The sequence below is a fragment of the Pelodiscus sinensis genome, chromosome 20 (genome assembly GCF_049634645.1).
Source record: "Pelodiscus sinensis isolate JC-2024 chromosome 20, ASM4963464v1, whole genome shotgun sequence".
NCBI classification, from domain to species: Eukaryota; Metazoa; Chordata; order Testudines; family Trionychidae; genus Pelodiscus; species Pelodiscus sinensis.
In genome coordinates, this window is record NC_134730.1 from 27869029 (window position 1) to 27891617 (window position 22589).

A 22589-nucleotide genomic window follows, 5' to 3' on the forward strand; every position below is an offset into this window, starting at 1 on the left:
CAAAGAAAACTCCGGCAGCAAGGACTTGGGGGGTTTATTGCTCATAAATTACTGGCCCCACAGCCGCGGGCCGGGTACATGGTGCGCGCGCGAGCCCGCCAGGAAGCGCAAAGCAGCCCGAGCGGCGGCACCGTGTCGCTCAGCAGGCGCCGGCAGCCCGGCTGGAAGGGGTTGTCCGGGAGCGGAGCGTCGGCTGGGCTGCGCGGGGCCGGGCGAGCGGTGGGCGCGTCCCTCTCCCAGGCCCGGCAGCCAGGGCCCCGGGGGCTCTGCACAGGGACCGGCTCCCTCGTGAGCCTGCCGCTGACCTGGGCCCATCGCTCGTCTCTGGCTTTACACGCGCACGCGGGACAGCAGCGCCGGGGACGGCAGTCGGCCCGGAGCCGCCCGCTACCCCCCCCCAAAGGCACGGCGGGACCGGGCATGGGCGAGACAGCCCCGTCCCAGCCCCCTTCCCCTGGACCCTCGCCCAGCGGCTTGGCCTGCCTTCGGGCCCCTGACCGCGGGGAGTAGGAAATGGGGGGCCAGGCCTGAGGGCACTCAGGGCCCGACTAAGGCAGGGGGTGGGGTGGGCTCAGGCACACCAGGGCAGGCGTCTCTTTGGCTGGCCCCAGAGGGTGGCAGCAGGGGCCAAAGCTGACGGGGCAGGGCCCATCTCTGCCCACGCCGGGGTCCGGCTGGCTACGCGCCTGCCGCTGGCAGCGCTCGGGGCGAGGGAAACCCCCCGCCCGGGGCAATAGTGACGGGGAACAGGCGACTGTCGTTTCCATGGTGAGGGGGCGCGGGGCCTGGTTCAGGGGGGCCGGGTGGGGCTGCCCTGCCCCCTCGCCCGCGGCTGTGAGGGCAGGCGGGTGCCCCCCTCTGCCCGACCGTCAGCGCCTCAGGGCGGCGTGGAGCCCCCCGGCTCTGCTCCGCGACCGGGCCTCCCCGAGTTACACAGCCCGGTGGGGCAGATTTAACCCCATGGGGCCAGGCTGCGCGGGGCCCTCTCACCAGGGCTGCACCGTCCACGAGGGGGGCAGCTCCGGGGCTCCCTCCGCCTTCAAGAGGTGCCTCCTCCGGTCACCCTGCCTGCTGCCCTGGGCCAGTGGAGGGCTGCAGCACGGGAGGCCAGCTGCTTGCTTTGCTGTCAGACTGCGGCTGGGCCCTGTGTCCTGGCCCTAGCGCGCCGAGCTCCAGCTGCCAACGCCCGCGCCGCTCAGGAGCCTGGCCAGGACCCGGGGCCAAGCGGCCGCGTGCAGGGGAGGAGGCCGGCCCACCGGCAGTGGTTTCATCCCAGCGCCCAGGTGGGCAAGCCGGATCCTGGCCCGCAGGGTTAGTCCATGGGGGAGCTGGGGGGGGGCTCCACTTCTAAATTGGCGGCAGGCGCTCACAGCGGCCCAGGGGAGCTGCCAAAAGGGGGAGGGGGGGCCTGGTTCCCTTTTTCACTGCCCCCCCCGGCCCAGCATCTTACAGCAGAACTGGAGCCCAGAGCCCTCGGCCCAGAAAGCGGGATCCTCCTGCAAGTCTCAGGCAAGTGCCATTTGGGGAGGAGATTTTTATTGGGGAACAATAGACCCCCCCCCCGTACCTCCATTTCCTCTGCCCCACGCTTGCACAAGCCCCACGGACGGGGTGCTGGGGGGATACGACTGGGTACGCCGCCCAGGCTGCTCTTAGAAAGCAGGGGCTACATCGAAAAGCGTTTTTCTAGCTTGACTGACAGTGCCCAGGGCTAGCTGAAACCCAGACGCTGCCCCACGGCAGCTGGGCGTGACAATCTCAGAGGGCAGCAGCCCGCGGTGAGAGCGTCTGGCCCTCGCGTGCTGGGTGACACCAGCGGCCGGGCTGCCCCACGCGTAGGGGCCAGCAGCAGGTTGAGGGAGGAGAGGCGCTTTGCAGGGCTCTGCCCGAAATAGCTGCAGGCCCAAGGACAGGAAGGGGTCAACGCGCGGCCCCCTCAGCGCCCCAGCAGCTGGGGAGCGGTTCCTGCAAGTTGCTCCAGTAGCCTCTAAGCCCCACTCCCAGGGGCAAAGGGAGACTCAGCTGGTGCTGGGCGGGGCTTGGGAGGGGCGGTCCTCAAGGGGTGTGGCCTCAGGGAAAGGGTGTGGCCTCAAAGGAGGGGCGTGGCTTTGGACAGAAGGGGTGGGGCTTCAGCTGCTTTCCTCAACTGGGCCTTCACCCCCTCTACAGCCCAGTGACTGGGACTCCGGCCAGGAGGGGCGACGCTCTGCCCCACCCTGCTCGCTGTAGGGTGCTCACCCCAGCCCCCAGCGGCCACCGTAGCGCTGCTGCCCTCACATGCCTCAAGCAAGCGGGCTGGGGTGCGGGCAGCCCCGTCCCCCGCTGCGGCTGAGCATTGGCGCTTTGGGCCCGTGCGGTACCGAGGGGGGGAGCCTCAGGCTGGGGCACCCGAGGCCACAGCTGCTCTAGTTCCAACGTGCCCTGGTCAAAGCGCACCCGGGCCTCGAGTCCACCCCGGCCCCGTGGGGGCAGCGCTGGCGGAGAGGCGCTCACCCTGCCGGCACGAGCCCCGGGCCTGGAAGCAGCCGCAGCGGCACTAAGCCGCCGCAATACAGTTCTGGCGCTAGAGGCCTGCGAACAAGCGGCGACAGCAGGTCGGATGCAGCAGGGCAGGCGGCAGGCGCGGGCTGGCTCCAGCGAGCCCGGGGATCAGCTGATGAGAGGAGCGGAGCGGTCGTTGGTCACCGTGGGTTTCAGCTGGATGTTGGCAAAGGGGTTTCTGCAGAGAGAAAGGAAGGCGCCGGTCAGGGAGGAGGGACAGGGAGCAGCCCAGCTCGGACGACGGGCCAAGAGCCCCGCAGGAGACAAGCCAGGGAGGCTGCGTCTACAGGGGCAGGATTTTCCGGAAATACTTTTAACGGAAAAGTTTTCCACTAAAAGCATTTTTGGAAAAGCGCGTCTAGATTGGCAGGACGCTTTTCCTCAAAAGCACTTTTTGCAGAAATGCGTCCGTGCCAATCTAGACGCAAAAGCCCCAATCGCCATTTTAGCCATCGGGGCTTTTTTGCGGAAAACAAATCTGAGCTGTCTACACTGGCCCTTTGGCCCGAACGGGAGCAGCATCGTATTCCCGCAAGAAGCACTGATTTCAGACCGTAGGAAGTCAGTGCTTTTGCAGAAGTTCAAGCGGCCAGTGTAGACAGCTGGCAAGTTTTTCTGGAAAAGCAGCTGATTTTCCGGAAAAACTGGCCAGTCTAGACACAGCCGGAGACTGTCCCCTGGAGCCGGTTCGTGCCGCCGGACCGCCCGCACCCCCAGAGCTGCGCTGCTTAAATGGGTGAACCGGCTCGTCCGGCTCCCGCTGCTGAGCCGACTCCGGGAGCGGGCAACGGCGGTTTCCAGCACTGGGGGAGAATTTGGGAGAGAATTTGAGGTCGGTCCCTCGGCTGCTATTTTTAAACTTTCCAGTGAGGGGGCTTCGCCCAGGGCCCGGGAGAAGTGGTTTGAAACCAAATAGCACCCCTGGCTCTGCCTTGGCCGCCTGACGGGAGGCAGGGCAAGGCCGCCGGAGGAAGCCCATTGCTTTTTCTCGGCACCGCTTTCTCGGGGAGGGGGCGGGTCACGGCGGCTGCTGCGGCTTGCGAGGGAGCGGAGGAGACACTTGGAATTTCGTCGGACCAAACGTCAAAGCACCGGCCCACCCGTTACAGCCCAGCCGGCCGGTGAAACGCAGCTCAGCGCACTGGCGAGAGACGTGCCGCGCATCCCAGCTTCTGCGCAGCCCCGGCTGGCCGATGCCGACTCTGGACACTGGTTTGATTGGCCCCCGGCAGGCGTGGGGGCCCTGCAACGGCCTGAGAACCAAGCAAGCAGGCGTCTGCCCCTCAGCCGGCCTCCCGCTGCTGGAGTTGCAGAAGCTGGGCCTCTGGAGTGTCCCCCACCCATGGCCCAACCGCCCCCCAAACAGGTCAAGAGAGCTGGGCGGGCGGAGGGGTCCATGCGGCGAGCCGGGGGGTCAGAGCACCAGGGAGGCAGATCTCAGCCTGGGCCACGTTTCCCCGAGCCGGGTCCTCAGCCTGGCCCGGGAGCTCAATAAAGCAAGATACAGGTCGGCTCCGAGACAGCAGCACACAAAGCCCTTGAAGGACAAAGCTGCTGGGGACCCGCCCTGCCACACCGGGGCTCTGGGCTGCTGCCTCGGAGCCCGTCAGTATTTATAGACCACGGGGGGGGGGGGGGGGGGGGAGATTTCTACCCCCCCCCCAGACAGACAGACAGACAGACAGGCGGCCACAGCAAACATTCTCCTGCCCCGCTCAGAGGCTGGGTTGGGAATGGCCCTCGCTGAGCGCCCCCTGTGGAGCAGAAAGAGCAGCTGCACCTGCTGCCCCCGGGGCCAGGAGTGGCTGATTTCAGTGACCCGGTGGCCATGCCCCAGCCCCTCAAAGCAGCCCCCGCCGGCGAATTCATTAGCCTCACCCCCAAGAGGCCAGGCTCGGGCCCTGCCCTCTTACGCCCCTTTGTGTCCGACCCCTGTGGGGGCTGGAGGGGGGAGGAGGGGATGAAAGGCCAGGACACGACTCCTGCTAAAGCCGAGGTGGCCAATACGCTCGCCAGCTAGTGGGCAGGCTACTGGTTCAGCGCTGGCTGGAGACCGTGGCAACGGCCCTAAAACGTGCCTGGGGATGGGGGAGACGCAGTTTGGGGGGAGGGGAGGACTGAAAAAAGCTGCTGCACCGCACTCGCGCTCCCCCCGCGCCTGGGAGCCGCGCTCCTGGGGTACGTGCAAAGTGCTGCCAGGTTTCAGATGCATTTTGTGCCGTAAATGCCAGGGCAGCCCCCAGCCAGCTCTGTCCTGCTGCCTGTTCCAGACCAGCGCTCTTCTCCCTTGCCCCAGCTAGCTCCCCCCATCCCTTCCACCCAGCGGCTCCTCCGCCCCTTACCGAGCCGGCGCTGGACCATCCCCTCAGCTAGTTTTAGGGCTGTCGTGCGAGCCCACGGCCACAGGCCTGGGGATGTAGCCTTACTGATCTGGGTTCCCCCTGCCACAGGGTAGGCAGGTCTACAAAACGCTCACCTGGGATCCTATTCTTGTCCCGCGCGTTACAGCCCAGTTCTACAAGTCTAGGCTCCGTAGCTACTTCAAGGCATCCTTTGCTTTTCAGCTGCAGGGAGACCTGGCGAGACACCCAGGAGCAGGGGGGCGCAGAGCCCGCTCCACCTAGAGCCCAGGGGGGTGGGAAGGACCGCCCAGGTGCCTGCCTTTGGAGTACCAGCATGCTGACTTGCTCCCCTGAGCTGCAACCCCCTCAGCTCCGAGGACCCTGCTTCCATGCCCAGCCGGACAAGGCGCCTCGGTGGGTCCCCAGCAGGGTCTTGCCCTGTCACCCTCCCAGCCTGGCTGAACAGCGAGAACTGGAGCCTTGCTGGGGTGCTGCTGCTCTGCTCCTCCCCCCTTGTCTAAATCCCTGATCCAGAGTTGCTCTGTACCCCGCCCCCGCCATGCCCTCTGCAGCCCCAGGTCCTGCCATAGCAGGTCTACAAAACGGGAGCTACGGGGAAGCATCCCCAAGGGATTGTATGGAGTGAGGAGCAGGTGGGTGTGCGCCTGTGGGGAAGGAAAGTCAGCGAGCGAGGAGCTTGATGAAGAATGAGAAATAGCTGGGGGGAGGGGGAGCACATCAGGAGCAAGGCTCTGGCCCTCTCCGCCCTGTGGCGGGCCCAGATCCACCAAGCAGACACTAGGCCAAGGCTCTCCCGCTGCCGGGCCCACGAGCAGGGTAGAAAACCTACCAGCACGAAGCCTTTGTAAAACCCAGAGCGTCTGCCCCCGGCACGGCGGCAGGAAGAGAGGCTCAGCCTTCCAGCGGTGCTAGGGGAAGGGCCCCCGCACTGTCCCCACGCCTCAGGGGCGGCACCGGCTCTCTCCTTGAACTCCTGGCTGGGTTGCCAGCAAGAAGCCAAGCGCCTTGGTTTGACGCCAAAGCAATTCGTTTCCCACCTCGTTTCTGCAGACCCTCAGGTTGCCTTTCCCCCCCGAGGATGCCTGGGGAAGGGATGTCGAGTGAATGAAAAGGTCACCCCATAACGCACCCGGGATCATGCTGGCCAAGCAGGGCCCTGGATCAGAGCCTGCCGTACCCCCTCCCCACGACAGACTCAAAACAGCATCAGGATGGAGGTGTGGGGGGGAAGGGCAGTGTAAAAGGGAATCAGGGGAGACCTGGAGGGGGCTTAAGCCAACAGACGCTGTGCAAGGAAATCTTCCCCCCTCTTGGCCGATGCGGTTTGCTGCCAGCCTCCAGGGCCCATGGATTCAGCCTGGCTAATGCTGAACAAAGGCCACCCATCCGCCTGCGGAGGCTACCAGAGACGCAGTGCCTGCCCCCCAGGTAGTGTCGATCGGCGGCTCGGGGCTGTGGAAGGCAATGGGCATTAGCACTAGGATCACCCCAGACACACCGAGCGCGCGGCTGTATTCAAACACCGGAACGGGCCACATGAGCTGGCAGCGACGCGCCAGGCGCCGGCAGCGACGCGCCAAGCGCCGGCGGCGCGTGTGATTCAGCGCCACATCCACGCGACTCGGTGACAGCCACCGCCACCAGGGCTCACCTCAGCCCCAGAGCCAAGGGGGAGGAGTCCCATAGAAAGGGGGGAATTCTAAAAAGCAGGAAGACACCCATGGCCCAGCTGTGGAAGCAGGAAACCAGAGTGCCCCACGTAGCTCGGCTCCAGCAGCGCAGGGGGAGAAGCGGGCAGGCAGTATGCAGCGAGCCGTGCAGAGGCAGAGGTGGTGAGAGAGGCTGGCGCACGGAGGCTTATACAGGGTGGCAGTGTAGGAAGAGGAATCCATTTTAGGAGCCCCGGGGAGGCAGAGAAACTTCCACCAGGGGACTTAGATGCAAGCGAGCGACTGAGTCGCAGCGGTGCTCTGAACGGACTGGCATTGCAGACCAGTGACCTGTTTCGCTCCCTCCCCCTCCGGTCACCAGCACGGTGCCGGGCCACCAGCTGCTGCCCAGTCAGTACACAGCACGGGAAGTGAGGGGTTGGCACATAAAACCGTGAACTTACTAACTAGTCAGGGACATCAAAACCTGGCCACTTCAACATCGGGGCTGCAAGGGAAAACAAAAGGCAGTTTGTAGGACACAGCAGCCTTAGTGAGAGATAAAAAAGGGTGTTTGGTTAACGAGCGAGAGGCTAGGCTAGGAGCCGGCTGCTCCCCTGGGGTTCACGCCACTCCCAGGAGAGGTCGCCGGCTAGGCTACAGGCTTCTTCAGACACAGAATGCAAATGAAAAGAAAAAACGAAAAGGAAAAGTTGTATTTGTTATTAAATATCATCACTTATCCAGCACTTCAACACAAACTCGTCCGCATCACAACCTTCTTGCACACTTTCCCCTTCATCTACGCTTGCAGAGGGGAAAAAAACAATACGACCCATTCATTTACTGTCAGTTAACTGCATTCACACCTCCTGAGTGACACCCGAAGGCCGTTTGGAAAGGCCGTCATTGGGTTTCGTGGTATTATCCATGAACCATATTGTAAAGCAACTAATACTAGGTTTGTCCTGCATGAGATCAGCAAGTCATTCACTTGCAAGAGCCAGCCTTTCAAGACCAATCAAGACACTGGCTTAAGGCAGGTCTACACTTACCAGGAGTTTGGTGCTGTGGCAATCGATTCCCCAGGGATCGATTTAGCAGGTCTAGTAAAGACCTGCTAAATCGATCAATCACTCTCTCGACTCCAGAATGCTACCAGAACAAGTAGTGCAAGGAATGTTGATGGGAGAGTTTCTCCCATCAACCCTCCCCACCACAGCAACTCAATCTAAGGTACATTGACTCCAGCTATGCTATTCATGTAGCCGGAGATGCAGGCAGATCTTAGGTCGACTTTGTCCTGTAATGGAGCACTACTCTTAGTGCAACAACTATGTATTTAAATATTATTGCATTTGGCTCCGTTCAGCAATTGACTTTAATGCTACTGGCCAGACCTGCAAATTGACCAAACGAACAAAAAGGTCGGTCATTTTCTGGCCTTCCAATATCACGGGAAATGGAAAAAAAAATGATGATTGGTCAATGATATAGGCATGGAAGCTGAAAAAACCACCAAGGCCCAACTCAATGCAATAAATAAAACTTTTATTCAAACAATAACTCAGTACAGGGCACATTTCTCTTCAGCTTTTAAAAAAGGTTTTCAGCACTTTACAATCTTCATACAAGTTTTGCTAGTTTTCTACATTCATTCATTTAGCACGGAATATCCTGGATTAAAAATCTTTAGCAAAATTTTGACATCAACGCAGGAAGTTCTTATTACATATGTCCATCGTCTATTATATAAAACAAACAAAAATCTTCTCTGTGCATGGGTGTGTGTGTGTGTGTGTGTGTGTGTGTGTGTGTGTGTGTATATGTGTGTGTGTGGGTGTGTATTGCCAGCAATGTCCTAGTAAACAGGCATGTCAAGAGGTTTTAAAATCACATCAGAAAGAGGAAGATTTACAGCTTTCGCCGGGGACGGAAAGGGTTAAGTCTGTACCCTGGGTGTGGGCCACCTCCCCACTCAGTGATGGAAGAAGCAGCAATACCAGTAGCCATTAATTCCAAGCATCCTACGCTGTCTGTCTCTCAAGGTAAAGACACACAAAGAAGATTGACAAGATTTAGGAAATTCAACACCAGAATTCTTCCGCCCGCCCCCCAAAAACCAATGGCAGCTTTTTTAAAAGTCCAATTGCAAAATGCAAGAGTGTCTTTGGATTGCTCTGGCAAGCTGCATAACCCTATTATTTATCCCCCAGAGCACGAACGTGAGGTAACAAGACCCTGCTACAAAATATAGAGATATACATATCTACATGTATATGCATATAAAAACAACCAAAAAACGAATGAACCCTCCCGCAATGCTAACCGAGTCAGCCCTGACGGTTTAATTAGCTGGAGCAGAGTAACCGTCCAGCCATCACCACGAGCCAACTGCTTTTCTCCGAGGTCTAAACCTCTACACTATCCACTTTTCATAAAGCAACCTTGTAAAGTTTGGTTGAATGAAAGTGGATGGCACCTAGAGAGAGTTCTCTAGGATCTACACCTGCCTTCCCCTTAGAAACAGGAAATTGGCATCGGAATAAAGTCGAAAGGATCAAGTAACAGTACGTCTACCATAGGCCATGCATATCTGTTCAGGTTTGGAAAGGAGTTCTTCCGTTTTGTCAGGACAGTGTGGCTCGGGGTAAGCCGCAGGAAAGGGATAGTGCATCTTTGAACATTCACCAAGGACAAAAACCTGGATCCGCCCAGCCAACGGCAAGCCAGGCTGCTCCACACCTCAGCCCGCGCCGTGGGGCCGTTTCTGCTCTGAAAGGCTTCACAAAAACAAGGGCACCGAAAACGTCGGGGAGGGATAGGGAGCAGCACCATGGTTTCCTTGGATGGGCACGAGAGTTTAAAAAAAAATCCAAACGGAGGAGACGTAGAAAAGGGGGAAAAGAAAAGAGGGAAAGAAGCAGAAAGCTCTTCAAAGCAGCAGTTGGCCATTTCTAGCCCAGGTGTCCTCACACTGTTGAGACCAAAGTGCCATTGCCACTGTGGGATAGAAAAGCACAGGGAGACTGCCAGACTGCCGAGAGCAGGAGGTGGACAACACCCGCAGGGCCCTGGGCGGGAGCTCAGGGGAGCCCCTGCCCCGCACGCTGCCCCACCACGGCCCTTCGGCAGCTGGGAGAATGCGGGGCGCGTTGGCTTAAGCAAACCGTCTCTCGAGCGCTCTCCAAGCAACCCTGGCGGCGCCCCCTGCTGGACTTCGCTGGCGCTGTCCCAGCTAGAGGAACCCCATGCAACCCGGAGGGGCCAGGTTCACACCCTACTCATGACCAGTGCGCCCTCCAATTGTGTCCACCTACGTGCGGAATACGTTGTATTCCCTGCACCAAGGCGGGCATGGACGCGCACCACCAGGAGACACACAGGCTGCCGGCGCGCTCTAAGGCTGCCCAGCTGATTAACCATCTCCTGGGCGCCCACCCAAGCGCTCTCCGCCACTGGCCGCTGTTTCACGCACAACGTGAAAGCAGGTTTCTTCTCTGTACTTTTATTTTAGCGCATTTCGGCTCCTCCCACCTCCAGCACCAGGGCACGAGGCCGCTCCCAATGCAGGCCGAGGGGCCTGCGCTTTGGAGACAGGCCTCCCCTTGCGGTTGTACTTTGGACCGAGCCCCCCTCGGGGCACGGCGAGAGCAGAGCGAGCTTCGAGACGGGGCCAAGCCAGGGCACCCTCGGAGTACCCAGCGAGGCTGCTTGTCCCAGGCTCAGGTGCCCGTCTGCACCTGTGACGTGGGAGAAGTTGGCTGCGCTGTTCCCATCACATTAGCCTGCTTTTGAGAAGCGAGAGCTGCTCGGCCGGCCCGGCCTCTGAGCCGGGCAGGGACCCTGGGCGAGGCGGCAGCTGTGCTCGGAACAGGCCAACACGCGTGAGATCTGTCTCGACTCTCCTGGGAGACCGGGGGGTGCCCCACACGCCGAGGCCCAATTCACATGCACTGATGCCTCCAACAGCTGACCCCACCCTGAACGCCCTTCACTTCTACCCGGCCACCCTCCCGCAGCGCCTTCCGGGGAACACCACAGCGCGGGTTAACGTTACCGAGTCGCTACCGAACGCGAGGGGCGGGAGAAGCTTACCTGCTTCCAGCTCTCGGCCCGTAGTCCTCCAGACCCTAAGGGAGACAGAGAAAAATCAGCTGTGAGACGGCCGAGAGGCAGGCTCTGCCCTCAGGTGGCACCGGCAGGCCACAAGAACAGAAGCCAACGCACTGGGCCCCAGTGGCTCTCTGGCTCCGGGCCGAAGCATCAGGAAGCAGATAGCGGCGAAGGCGGCCTGCATGTCAAGTGATGCTCGTCTCGGCGGAGCCTGCGACTTCACACAACAACGAGGCGGGTGACAGCAAAGGCAGACGGAAGCTAGGGCCTGCCAGCCGACTCCCCCTTGCTCCCGAGCTCCCGGTGCTCTCCAGGAGCGGCCCGTCCCCTTCCAAAGGGGCACGCGCCGGTGAAATGCTCTGCAACGCGTGTTTCTCTCAGCACCGCACCCCCCCAGGAACGGGAGGGCTTTGGGCTGTCGGCTCCTGGGGCCGGGGTTGCATTATGCGGTGGGGGAGGGCAGACAGCGGGCACCCCAGGGCCAGGCTCTGCGGGGAGGGAGAAGGCAGAGGAAACGGCAGCAGATCTTCCCGTGGGGAGCACTGCTGGGCTAGGGGTCGAGGCCGGGGAGTCCCGCACCCGCTCCCCTGGACCCGAGACGCCGGCTCAGGCCAGCCCAGAAGCAGGACACAAATCCCTGTGCTCACTGGAGACCCCGTCCCTTCTTCAGCGCAGCTGGCAAGACACGGGGCTGTTCCCCGCCCCCCGACTCTGCCTCAGCTGCAGCCTTTTGCAGGCTCCTGGGGGAACGGCGCCGGGAGCAGATTTCGGCCCCGGGGAGCCGGCCCCGCCCTGGCACTTGCAGCCCCGGCTGGAGCCGGCCTCTGCTCTACTGAATGCTGGAGTCTCTTTGGGGGCCCCGCTGGCCCCACCAGTGCCCCCCCAATGCCTCTGCGAGCTTCCCGCCTCACAAACCGACTCTGCCCCCTTCCGCGCCGTCCAGGGGCCTCAAAGATCGACTCACTCAGGGGTGGGGAGCGTTTTGGGGGTGGGGGGGCCGTGGACCCACAAAAATCACTCGGGGGCCGCACAGGAGTGAGAAGCAGCCACAAAACAAAATCCCCCTCACTGACGAGACCCTGAGCGAGGAGAAAGACCCTCCCCCCATTCCCCTCACACACCAGGGCCGGGGGGGGGGCAGGCTAGTAGATTTTGCGCGCTCCAGCCCTGCAGGGGAAGGGAGCGGGGGGAAGGGGGGGGTGGGGCTGGGGGAGGGGAGCCCTGAGCCTTGGGGCTGGAGCCAGGCGAGCCGGAGGCCACATCCAGCCCCCGGGCCTCAGGCACCCCGACCTGCTCGTCCCCCGAGTTCTTCAGACCCCAGCTCAGTGGCCCCTTGCGAATGGAAGAGCTGGGCTGGAGGCGCCGGCGCCTTCTCCACCTCCCAAGCAGCCCCCCTGGCTACGGGAGAGCCGAGAGGCGGCGCTGCCCCGCGAGGGACTCGTTCCTGGTGGGAGCAGCAAGTGTTGCCGACTGGGGGGTTGCGCCGCCATTTTGTGCCATTCTGTGCGTCTCCCCCACCTCGGCCAGCGGGCTCGTCTCCTCCGGCCCCCCTCTCCCGCCAGGGGGGCCCGGGTCCCCCGAGAGAGGGGCCGGGAGGAGAGCAGCCGGGGAGCCCTGGGGAAGACGCACAGAACCTGGCAAAAACAGCCCGGGCAGGAAACCCCAACGGGAACATTGCGCTCGGGCGGACTTACGGCGGGCCTAGCGTAAGGCTTGTAGTGAGCAGATGGCAGATGGCACAGGCCACGGGCGTACTCTGTGACTGCACGCCCATAGGGCATGAGGTAGTCCTACAAACAACGAACACAGGCCGGTTGGAGCGCGACCCTCGTGGCAACAGGCCAACAGCAACGACATTTCCGGGGCGATTCTAGAGACGCAGGCCTCCTCCCCAGGGCTCTTCCCGGGGTCCCTCCCGCACGCGGCCGGACGCCAGCCCCGGCGACGCGCCTCCGCCCGCGCTACAGGGAGCAGGCCGGGTGTAAACGCTGCGCTCCCCGAACAGCCGCCCGCCCGCAGCTGGCACGTCTGAGCCGGACCAGCCTTGGGGGGTGTGGGCCCCCCACCTCTAGGCACAGGGCGACCCCCCTGCTGCAGGCCCCATCCTGACCACCCTCTCCCAGCCGCTGGGCCCCGTGCGGCGGGAAGCAGAGCGCCGTGGGGCTGGAAGGCTGCCAGGCCAGTGAGTGGGAGGGGGCGTTCCCTGCCGCTGCCCCCTTAATTCCCCGGGGCCCCACTGTCCCTAGGACGTTTGAAGCGCTGGGCCTGGGGCAACTGCCCCGAATCATTCTCTGGCCGGGCCGGCTCTGCACGGGAGTGGGCAAAGGGAGCGAGCCGACGGGCGGGGACAGACGCTCGGCCCTATCCGGGACCACTGGAGGGCTGTTCTGGACTCATCCAGCAGCCCACAGCGACCGCAGCACTGAGCTGGGACATCAGTGTCCAATTCGCGCCGTGAAATGGGATCCCCCAGCCGGAGGCCGCCCGAGATGAGCGTAGATCGGAGGAGATGTTGGGGCTTTCGGGGGCTTGTTAGGGATTTTTTTCACCCTCCCTCCCTCCGCTCCGGCTGTGAGGGGTCCCCAAATGCCGCCACTCGCCGTGGCTAGTACCGACCAGAAAAAGCAGTAAGGATCAAATCTGCAAGCGGGCCCACGTGAGTTAGGAGTTTAAGCCCCGTTTTGGAAATGGAGGCGGGGCCAGATGAGAAACGGTATTTAGGGGCTTAACTCCCGTTACGTCAATGGAGGGTCGGCTCCTAAGTTCCTTGCAACGCCTGGTAAAGGCTCCCCCGTCGGCGATGAAAACGGGGACACGGGCGCTTTTGCAAACGTCTCCCAAGGTGGCCTCTGGTGCAGGCGGGTTTCCACGCACAACTCCCGGCTCCCCAAGGGGAACCCCCCCCCCCCCCCCCGCTCCACCCCTCCCTCCCCAGTCAACGAGAAACCCACTTCCCTCGGCACTCAAGGGCGGATCGGTTTTCTGCTCTCCAGCCCGCTCCCCCCGGGGGCGAGCCCGTCCTCAGCTGCCCGCCACGACAGAGGGACGTGCACGAGCGCCCGCTGGCTTCCAGGGCCTCACCTGGGAGAAGGCAGGCACGGCCACGCTGTAGGGTCTCTGTTTGAAGGCGCTGCCGGGCTGGGCGGGGAAGGCCCGCGAGGAGGACACGCCGTAGTCCGGCGGAGGGATGCTGATGTCGTCCTTATCCAGCAGGTTCCCCGTGCTGCTGCTTTTCCCCGGCTGCAAGCTGCCAACGGGAGAAGAAGCGATCAACCGCCACCCCCCCCCCACGCGTCTCTTCACCGCTGGGCTCCTCGGGGGGCACCGGGCCTTGCGATGCGCTTAGCCCGGCAGCGGCCAGGAGCCACCCGCCGGGAGCACAGCGCAAGCAAGAGGCACGGGGGGGCCCGAGTTCTCCGTCATTCGCCGGCGGGGAGGAGCCGACTGGAGACTGGCGGGCTGGGGGAGCCGGGTGGGTCCCAGGACACGAGGGGGGAGGCGGGCCAGGCTGCGTCCCATGACAGTGGCTGGCAGCGTGTGGGTGCAGAACGTCAGGCCGCCTAGCTCGGCACGCAGGGACCCCGGGGGCTGCTGAGGCCGGGGCACGTGCCTGTCGAGCACCCTGGGCCGGACCCGGGTCTGACGTCCGGCTCCTAGGCAGCAGGGGCACGGGACGCCCCCACGGCACACCGCCCCCCACTCCCTTTGGCCAGGAGCCAGCCAGTGGGAGCTAGGGAGGGTCCGGGCCTGCCGGGGAGAGCCATGGGCAGCTGCTCACGTGGCTCCGGCCTAGAGGCGGCCCTGTTGCCCTCCGCATCTGGGGCACAAGTGGGCCAAGGGGCCAAGACAGGCAGGAAGCTGCCTCAGCATTTCTGCTGACCAGAAGCCATGGGAGGAAAGCCCGGGCCCTGGCCCTAGGACCCAGTGCCCTGCCCCAGCTCTGAGCCCCTCCAAAGCCAGAATCTCCTGCCCCCTAGCCCTCTCATCCATCACTCCACCTCAGCCTGCCTCACCAGCCCTGGCCCCGATCCCCAACCCTACACTGGGACCACCTCATGCCCAGCTCGACCGCCCCGCCCTCCCCCTCAGCCCCATCCTGCCCCCCGGCGCCCTTATCCTCTGCTGGGTCTCAGGCATCCGTTTTCTTCAATTGGGTCACCATTAAAATGGAAAGCCACTGTCTTATGAGACCCACTTCCGTAGGCGAGAGTCAGGCGCACGCGGGGGAGTCAGGCGCACGCGGGGGAGTCAGGCGCACGCGGGGGTGTACACCTCGCTCTCCTGGACCATGGAAACCCCAACCTCCCCCACTCCGAGGCCCTTCTCCTGCAGCCCTCAGCACCGACCCGACTCGGGATCCAGAGTTAGCCCTGCCAGGAAACGTCACTCAAGGCTTCTGTATTTCTCCACATAGCTCAGGGCTGGGCCAGATGCGGCCTGGGGGCTGGATCGGGCCCACCGAACACTTGGATCCGGCCCGCGGACGGCAGCTGGCTGCTTTCTATTCCTAGCCTGCTGCCCGGGCCGCCGAATTTCCAGGCGGTGGCTCAGACAGCAGGATCCTATTAAATGGCTCCTGTGCACGGTGCTACCCCGGCAGGGGTCAAGGCCACGAGCCCTTTAAATAGCCACAGCAACCTCGAGCGGCTGCCAGGCAACGCGGCAGCGGCAGGGCCAGGAGCCGGGAGCCATTTACGGTATTTTTAATCCAAAGCCTCCGGCCCCAGACAGCTGAACCGCTGGAACCGAGCCCAGCTCACGAGCCTCTTTTCTCCGGTCACTCCCCAGCTCCTTGCAGCATCTCGCGGCCTGTCGCTACCGCAGACGGGTGAGTGCCCTGTGGGTTCTCCCGAGGCTGGGGGGGGGGGGGGAGAAGCGGTGCGTTTACAGCGCCATGGGCTAGCTGAAGATAAGGGGCAGGTCCCCGCGTCAGCCCAAGTACGGAGACTCTCTCCCATCGGACAGTCCTGGTGATGCTGCCCACCTGAAAGCCTCCGAATGCCCCTGAGGGAGAAAGCGCCCTACCCCACTCTCCCCCATCTCCTAGGGCATCTAGAGCCTTCTCCGTGGTCATACAGGATGCAGGAGCAGCCATGGCTGATGCAACACGCCTGGTGAGGAGCCCTTCCCTTCGCATTGCTCTGGGTTACTCAACGACAGGTGGAACCGGCGCCCTCGGGACCTGACTGGCCCCGAAGCAGAGAATTTGCCAGACCTCGGGAGGTCGGTATTGTCTAGCAGCGTGACCGACACTTCCACTGCTGGCTGGGCTCGGAGGAGACACTTGGGGTCAATTAGAGCTGAAGAACAGCACCGAACGCTGAGAGCCAGGCCTGGTGGCTGCAAACAAACTTTATGGGACCGCGGGAAACTTGGCCACGCCCACTAGAAGCGAACATCCGGCTCACTCAAGTCACGCCGGACCACGGATGTTGATGGACCGGACGTGCCGGACTAGAAAGGTTCAATCTTTACAGACGTGACCTCTGGGGGCAGGGGGGAATCATCACATTGTTTCCACAACCAAGCTGGCAAGACTGCAGCAGCGTAGCTGGGGAAAGCACAGTACGTGCCGGCCCCGGGACCCACGCGCAAGCCGGTCAGCACTGGGAGAGGATCCCCAGACCCACATGAACATCCCCCAACCCCCGCGACGGACAGAGCGTTTTTACCTCACGTGTACCCGGTCGCTTCCATCGCTGTCGAGAACCCGCGTGTAGGAGAAAGGGAACCAGCCTCGTCTGCAGGGCAGAGCCACAAGTCAGAGTCAAACCGAGCCGTTCCCGTGGAGACGTGTCTATGAAGGGGACTCGCCGGCTACAAGCCGCACTGGGCTGTGCCAGCAGGGACCAGCTCTGACGGCTTTGCAGGTGTGTGCCACGGACCAATCAATCAAGTGTGGGAAACACTCGGGCGCTTACCGATACTATTCCGAAAGGTCCCTTCCTGGCCTAAACCAGCCCCCCTTGGATTCTCCCTCCCCCAGCCACCTGCAACGCCAAGGCGAGGGGACTTTTGCAGGCCACAGAATGGATTTTTTTCTTTTAAAATACAAGATTTCAGGTTTGGCATGTGGGACCAAAATGGAAATACTGGCTGGTGGCAAAGGAATTTCGGGGCGCCGGCCACTCCGGAGTGAGGTGCTGGGGCCCCCCTGCAGTTCTCGGGACTTCCCAGACACTCACAGTTTTGTTTTCTCACTCTCCCCGTAGTGCCATCCGTCTCGGGCCTCCGGCACCAGGAGCGTGATGAGATCTCCTTCCTTGAAACTCAGGAGGGTGCTGTTATCCCCCGCGGCGTGGGAGAAAATGGCCCGCACGCGCATCCGGCCGTTCCGCTCGAGCCCGGCCGCCATGGAGCTGGAGCGCGGCAAGGTCTTGTTTTCAGCTGCGGAGACAGGAAGCCAGCCCCGAGGTCTCAGGCACGTGGCTGACCAAACCTTAGCTTGCCACCGAGGCAGAGTCATCCATCGACCCCGGCTCAGCCGACATGGCAGCGAAAGGAAGCGACCCCCCTTTTAGCCAGTTGAGCAAGGGCGGGAACCTCTCGGATCAGGGGCCGCTGACCCACAGACCCATCAGCGGGGGCCGCACACAAGTGAGAAGCAAAAAAAATAAAAACGTCCCTCCCCACGTTCTCCTCCCACACCAAACTCCAGGGGGGCCCAGGCTAGTAAATTTTTTCCTTCCAAGAGGAACTGCAGCCCCAAACTGCCCCCCCCCTTCCTAACACTGTGCTCAGAGATGGGTGAAACGGCAACCCCGCCCCACATGGCTGTCAGGGCCAGGGACGACTGCATCATCACGAGGGAAGTGAACCAGGCAACTCGTCACCGGGGGACACTTCACAGTCACTAACAGGCAGCCTCCGTCCCCCCTCAGCCCCCGACCCGGAGCCCGCCCGGCCGCGGCTCTCCTTACTGGTGGCGTAGCTGTTTTTCGGCGTCACGCTCTTGCGCACAGGGAGCGTGTTGGAGTACGAGTCGCTCAGCTGCTTCTGATGCTGGGGAGGGGAGAGGGATTTCGGCTGGGCGCTCTTCATCTCGGACCAGCGGCTGTAGTCCTCGCTCTCCGGGCCCGAGACCCCGTTCATTACGGGAATGGTCTCTTGGGCCGACATGCGCTGAGGAAAGGAAGGGCACCGGGAGAGGTCAGCGAGAGGCACGGGGCCTTACGCAGGCGGCCTGTTTCCGTAAGGGCTCACGCTGGAGGAGAACACAGAATCGGGCCCCGGCGTGGCACGTCTAGCGCCCTGCCTCCAGTCAGGGCCGGACCTTAGTGCAGGGGCTACTCAACACAAGGCCAACGGGCTGCATGCTCGCGGCCCACGGCGCAGTCTGGGTTTACGCGGGGCCCCACACGCGGGTGGGAGCCGAAACAAAAAAGCAGTCAATAGACTGGTCTGGTGAGATGTGTGTTAGTTCAATTCCTGGCCTGTCGTTGCTCAAAGTGCTGCCTTATGGGTGGAAGTGGGTCAATGTTGCATTTTATCAGTATCAGCAGAACTGACTTAAACGGGGCCCGGGTGCTGTGTCGTCTCGCCTTCACCTTTGTACTCCTGGCTGTCAGTGTGAAAGAAGCTATCTGCATATATTTGCATATAGATTTGCACGTATATGCAACCACACTTCAGTTGAGGCCCTCGGCACGTGCTGTGAGTATCACTGTAGCCCCAGGGAGCAGCCCTGCCTTAGTGCTTCGGGAAAAGCCATCGTGTGAGCGATCAGCCCCCCTCCCATTCCTGCCGCGATCCGTGCATGCCTGGCCCGTGGCGCTACAGATCCCCCTCCTCGCAGGATGCGCAGGGAGATGCTAGCGCTCGGACCACGGGTGGCGGGTGTGCAAGGCCGGGGAGACCGCCAAGTCTGGCCACGCCCACGCTCCACCCCCAGAACGCCTGCGGTTACTGCCCCCCCATGCCTGCCCTCCTGCTGCTGGAGAGGCTGGCGTGCCCTCCTCCCTCCCCCAGGGCAGGGAAGGGGTGGGGCTGGAAGTGGATCGGGGGGCTGTCATGACATGGTTCAGACAGTCCCTTTCTCAGCCCACCTGGAGGATTGCTCTGGCTGCAAGTACCAGATGTACCCACCCAGTGCCAATTGCTCAGCAATGTAACGCAAGGGATCCAGGGCTGTGGAGTCTCCAGCACTGGGAACACTTAAGAGCAGGTTGGACGGACGTCTGTCAGGGATGACCTAGATGCCAGGAGGGCAGGGGCCTGGACTCGACCTCCCCGAGGTCCCTTCCGGTTCTAGCGTTCTGGGATTTTCATTCCCAGCGGGGGCCGTGCCCCTCGCCGCCTTGCATACTTACCCCCACGAAGGGCGCTAGCTCCGGCGGGACAGGGAGCGGTTTGGCCCCCGGGATGGGGTCGGAGATGATGAGGTTCGATTTGGACGTCGACAGGGAGCTGGGGATGATCGTGCCATTGCTGCTGGCGACCATCTGCTGCATCAGCTGGACGGCCCGGTCTGGGAATTTGTTGGGGTCGGCGCAAGACTGTTGCCAAATCGGGAGTTTCTGCGTCAGGATCTCTTTCCCCTAGAAGCACAAAGGGAGAAGTGAGACCCCCAGAGACCCACCGACAAATCCACTCACCTCTCAAGCTGGGGGGCAGAGAACTACCCGGGACGCATGTGCCTCATGCGGGATTCCCGCTGGCACAGAAAACGGACCAGGATTATGTGCATCTGTAGCCGGCGTGAGATACAAAGCACCACCCGGCCGGCTCTCCTCTTGGCCCATCTCAGTAGAGCAGAGAGACGGCGCACCCGGCAGGTGTAACCAACAGGGCTGAGTGCACCAGCTGACAAGCAGCTGTTGACGTAAAACGGCTAGAGTTGCCAGATGGTTTCAATAAAAATACCGGACACACTTAACATGACATCACAATCGACATTCCAGCTTATTTAGACAATACCGGACGGTTCTATTGTCTCCGTTTGTTTCCCAAACAGAAAGCTCAAATACTGGACTGTCTGGTTCAAAACTGGACACCTGGCCACCCTAAAAATGGCCGATGAGCCAGTACGGGCTCATGAAAAATGGAAGGGGATTGCGTTTCTCGCGCTTGCTTGGGAACGCTCTGCAGGCGTGGCTGCTCCAAGAATGGACGTGCCAAAACCAGCAAGGGAAGAGCTGGGCGATTTCGTGTATTTGACCTCTCCTGGATACCAAGAAGTAATTCCTATCCAAGGCTCAGTCAAGGCGAGCTCCGGGAACCACCCCTTCTCCCTATCGCCCAGCTCGCTCAAATCACGTGGCTGTTTGCGGACCAGAGAGTTCTGGACTAGAGAGGTTCAAGGGTTCCGAAGGGCCGCTGGTATCTCGTGGGGCTCCAGCAACGTTTGAGGGGCTCGGAAGCATCCGGCTCTGAACCGAACAGTTCCCCCCCGGAACGTGTACTGGGTTTGGACTCCGCACACGTGACCGAGCGAGGCTGCGGTGACTCACTGGGACTCTTCTGTTACTCCCTTGCTCAAAGCTCCCTCGTGGCAGACGGAGATTACAAGTGAGATGAGCGACAAGTAGGGGGGGGAAAACCCACAGGAATAACTCGAACTGTGATCACAAGCAGGCGGCCGGCTGTTGTGTTAAGGAAGCAGCAGGCGTTACGGACCCTTAGTGGCATCGTTAGCTAACGGACCACCACAAGGGGGCAGGAGCACTCTGCCCCAAGGCCTCGGCAAACAGGTAGGGGTTCGCAGCAGTCCCCCCCCGGCCAAAAAAAGTAAAAGCTAAATGGGCCCGTGGACCAGCAGCCTCGCTATTTACCTCTCTCCTTCGCTACTGTACAGCTCACCCGGACCACCCCCTTCCCCGCTGCTCCTCCCAGGCCAACGGCAGCCGAGGAGCGGAAACGGTCCGGGAGAAGGTCCCGGTGCGAGGTCAGGTGACCCAACGGGGATCCGACCCCTCCGTGAAGCCGGCGCGCCCCTGACGCAGGGCGGCCCGGGGACGACGCGAGGGAAGCGGGGAGGTGTGTTCTGCCTCAGGTGGGCAGAGGGTCCTGGGGCGGGAGAGTGGGGCTGTGGCCTGCTGCTGCAGCCTTGCCAGGCCGGGCAAGCGCTGGGCTTTGGCAGCCACTCCAGGAGAGCTCTGAAGTTGGGGGGTCTCCTTTGGGGGCCCAGCAAAGCAGCTGTAGATACACGGCACGTGCCCTCCATCCCGTAGGTCTCTGGCCAAACGCCCACCCCCCGGACCCGTCTGCCAGGCTCAAAGCTCCACCTCACGGAGACAAGGGAGTGGCATATGCAGTCCAGGAACACCCCGCCCCCATGGCGGCGCAACGCACCCATCGGCGCACATCCCCGGCTCCCGTCGGCCCGAGCCCCAGGGCACCGGTCTGGTACAGCGCTCAGCCAGGCAGCCCGGCTCGTTAGCTCAACCTAGGTCTCTTTGAGGGCCCCTGGTCTCCCCCCAGCACCAATCCAAAAGGCCCCCCGCCCTCCCGTGACCACCGCCATACAGACAGGCGCGCTCATGCGTCGGTCCTTTCGCCGGCGGAGTAGCGCCGTGGCTGCTCACCTTCGCGTGGTAGGCGATGGTGTTCTTCGCCACCGCGCACTGTTTCTCCACCAGGAAGCAGAACCGTCTCCGCTCCTCCGTGAGCGCGGTCTTATAGCCGTCGGAGACGTAGTTTTCGAGCTCCCCTTGCTTGCTGCTGATGGTGTCGATGCACTAGGAGAAGAAGAGACGCGAGCCGGTTACTGGAAGGGGGGTGTTTCGTGTCAGTGTGATGACCTTGCTGCAGGTTTGAAAGAGGCACCCGGAACCCCACCACAAAGGCCCGTTCTTTCGGGTCCGGACCCCGAGCACTGCCTGGGCCCGTGCTGCAAGAAATACCTGCGGCATTAGCCTGCCCATCCCTTCCCGTCTCCCACCAGAGCACAGACGCTATCGACACACGCCACGGCTCCGGGCCGACGGCTGGCCTGCCGGCACGGAACTCTCGGCGCACACGTGTGTGTGCGGGCACGTGGGGCGTGCGAGTGCGCATCCCTCCCCAGCCATCCTTACTCATCCGAACACCCCCACACACAGCTCCTGACTCAGAGCGTGGGCTTCAGCAGCCGTGTGGGCGGGCGGGGGGAGGGCAGAGCCGAGCGGCTTTGCAGCTCCCCCCTCTCCAACGCCCACACTCGGGGAGAGCGCTGGCTCAGAACATGCTGCACGAGCTGGCGCTGCTGCCTAAGCCCTGCCGGCGTGAGGCAGCTCGGACGCAGGACGTTTCTGCCCCGACCCCTCCATCTGCCACAGCAGGGGAGCACGCCCCCCTTCCCGGCGCACCCCCCGCTCTGGCAAACCGGCACACAAAGCCCCCGAAGAGAACCGAGAGGCTGCGGAGCAAGACGAGAGCGGTTCCCTTCACCTCATGCCCCCCCAAGCCCCTTGCTTGTGCCCTCCCCCTCCCATCTCCGGGGCCATTTCTAGAAGATGCCCTGAAAGGCTAAACGAACCCGAGCACAGAGTCGCTTCGCCGCCACTGTCCAAGCGCAGAGCCCCCGTTCTCACCACACGCTCTGCCTGGCAGCGAGGGGGTCCTGGGCACGAAACCGCCCCGGGCCTCAGAGGGGGTCCCCATGGCAGGTGGGTGCCGATACTCCCACCCCCTCTCTTTGCAGCGCGCACACAACCTCTCCCCCGCCGGTGGAACTCGCCCCCCTTTCGTTTTGCTTGGGCTCCGCAGCCCTCGGACCCGGCGCTTCCCCGGGCGCACGGCCTGCGAGCGCCACAAAAACCAGTCACGTCCCTGCCCTCGCACGGCATCACGGGGACCACCGGCTGGTCCCCGGACCCTGCTTCTGTCATTGGGTACGTTTCGTGCTGCAGGAAGAAGCCGCTGAGACAGCAGCACCTCTCGGTAACAACCGTCGTGGAGGCTTCGGAGACAGGCCGACGCTTCAGGAAGCCGGTGAGGAGCT

General features: G+C 62.4%; 1 protein-coding gene across 7 annotated transcripts in view; it reads right to left on the reverse strand.

The window, feature by feature from the left end:
• Nucleotides 1-18: 18 nt before the first annotated feature.
• BAIAP2 (BAR/IMD domain containing adaptor protein 2) overlaps nucleotides 19-22589 on the reverse strand; it is a 94777-nt gene continuing 72206 nt past the window's right edge. For 2 of the 7 annotated variants that reach the window (XM_075904076.1, XM_075904082.1), the window contains 9 exons: nucleotides 21193-21345; nucleotides 18979-19206; nucleotides 17590-17791; nucleotides 16855-17056; nucleotides 16342-16410; nucleotides 13751-13916; nucleotides 12364-12459; nucleotides 10652-10686; nucleotides 19-2719 (listed from right to left, as the gene is read on the reverse strand). In XM_075904076.1, coding sequence (XP_075760191.1) covers nucleotides 2650-2719; nucleotides 10652-10686; nucleotides 12364-12459; nucleotides 13751-13916; nucleotides 16342-16410; nucleotides 16855-17056; nucleotides 17590-17791; nucleotides 18979-19206; nucleotides 21193-21345 — 1221 coding nt within the window. In that variant the 3' untranslated portion in view covers nucleotides 19-2649. Of the gene's footprint in view, nucleotides 2720-7017; nucleotides 7062-8087; nucleotides 9557-10651; nucleotides 10687-12363; nucleotides 12460-13750; nucleotides 13917-16341; nucleotides 16411-16854; nucleotides 17057-17589; nucleotides 17792-18978; nucleotides 19207-21192; nucleotides 21346-22589 lie in introns of those variants that run through there. The other 5 variants (XM_075904078.1, XM_075904081.1, XM_075904077.1 and 2 more) reach the window with 5 other exon arrangements.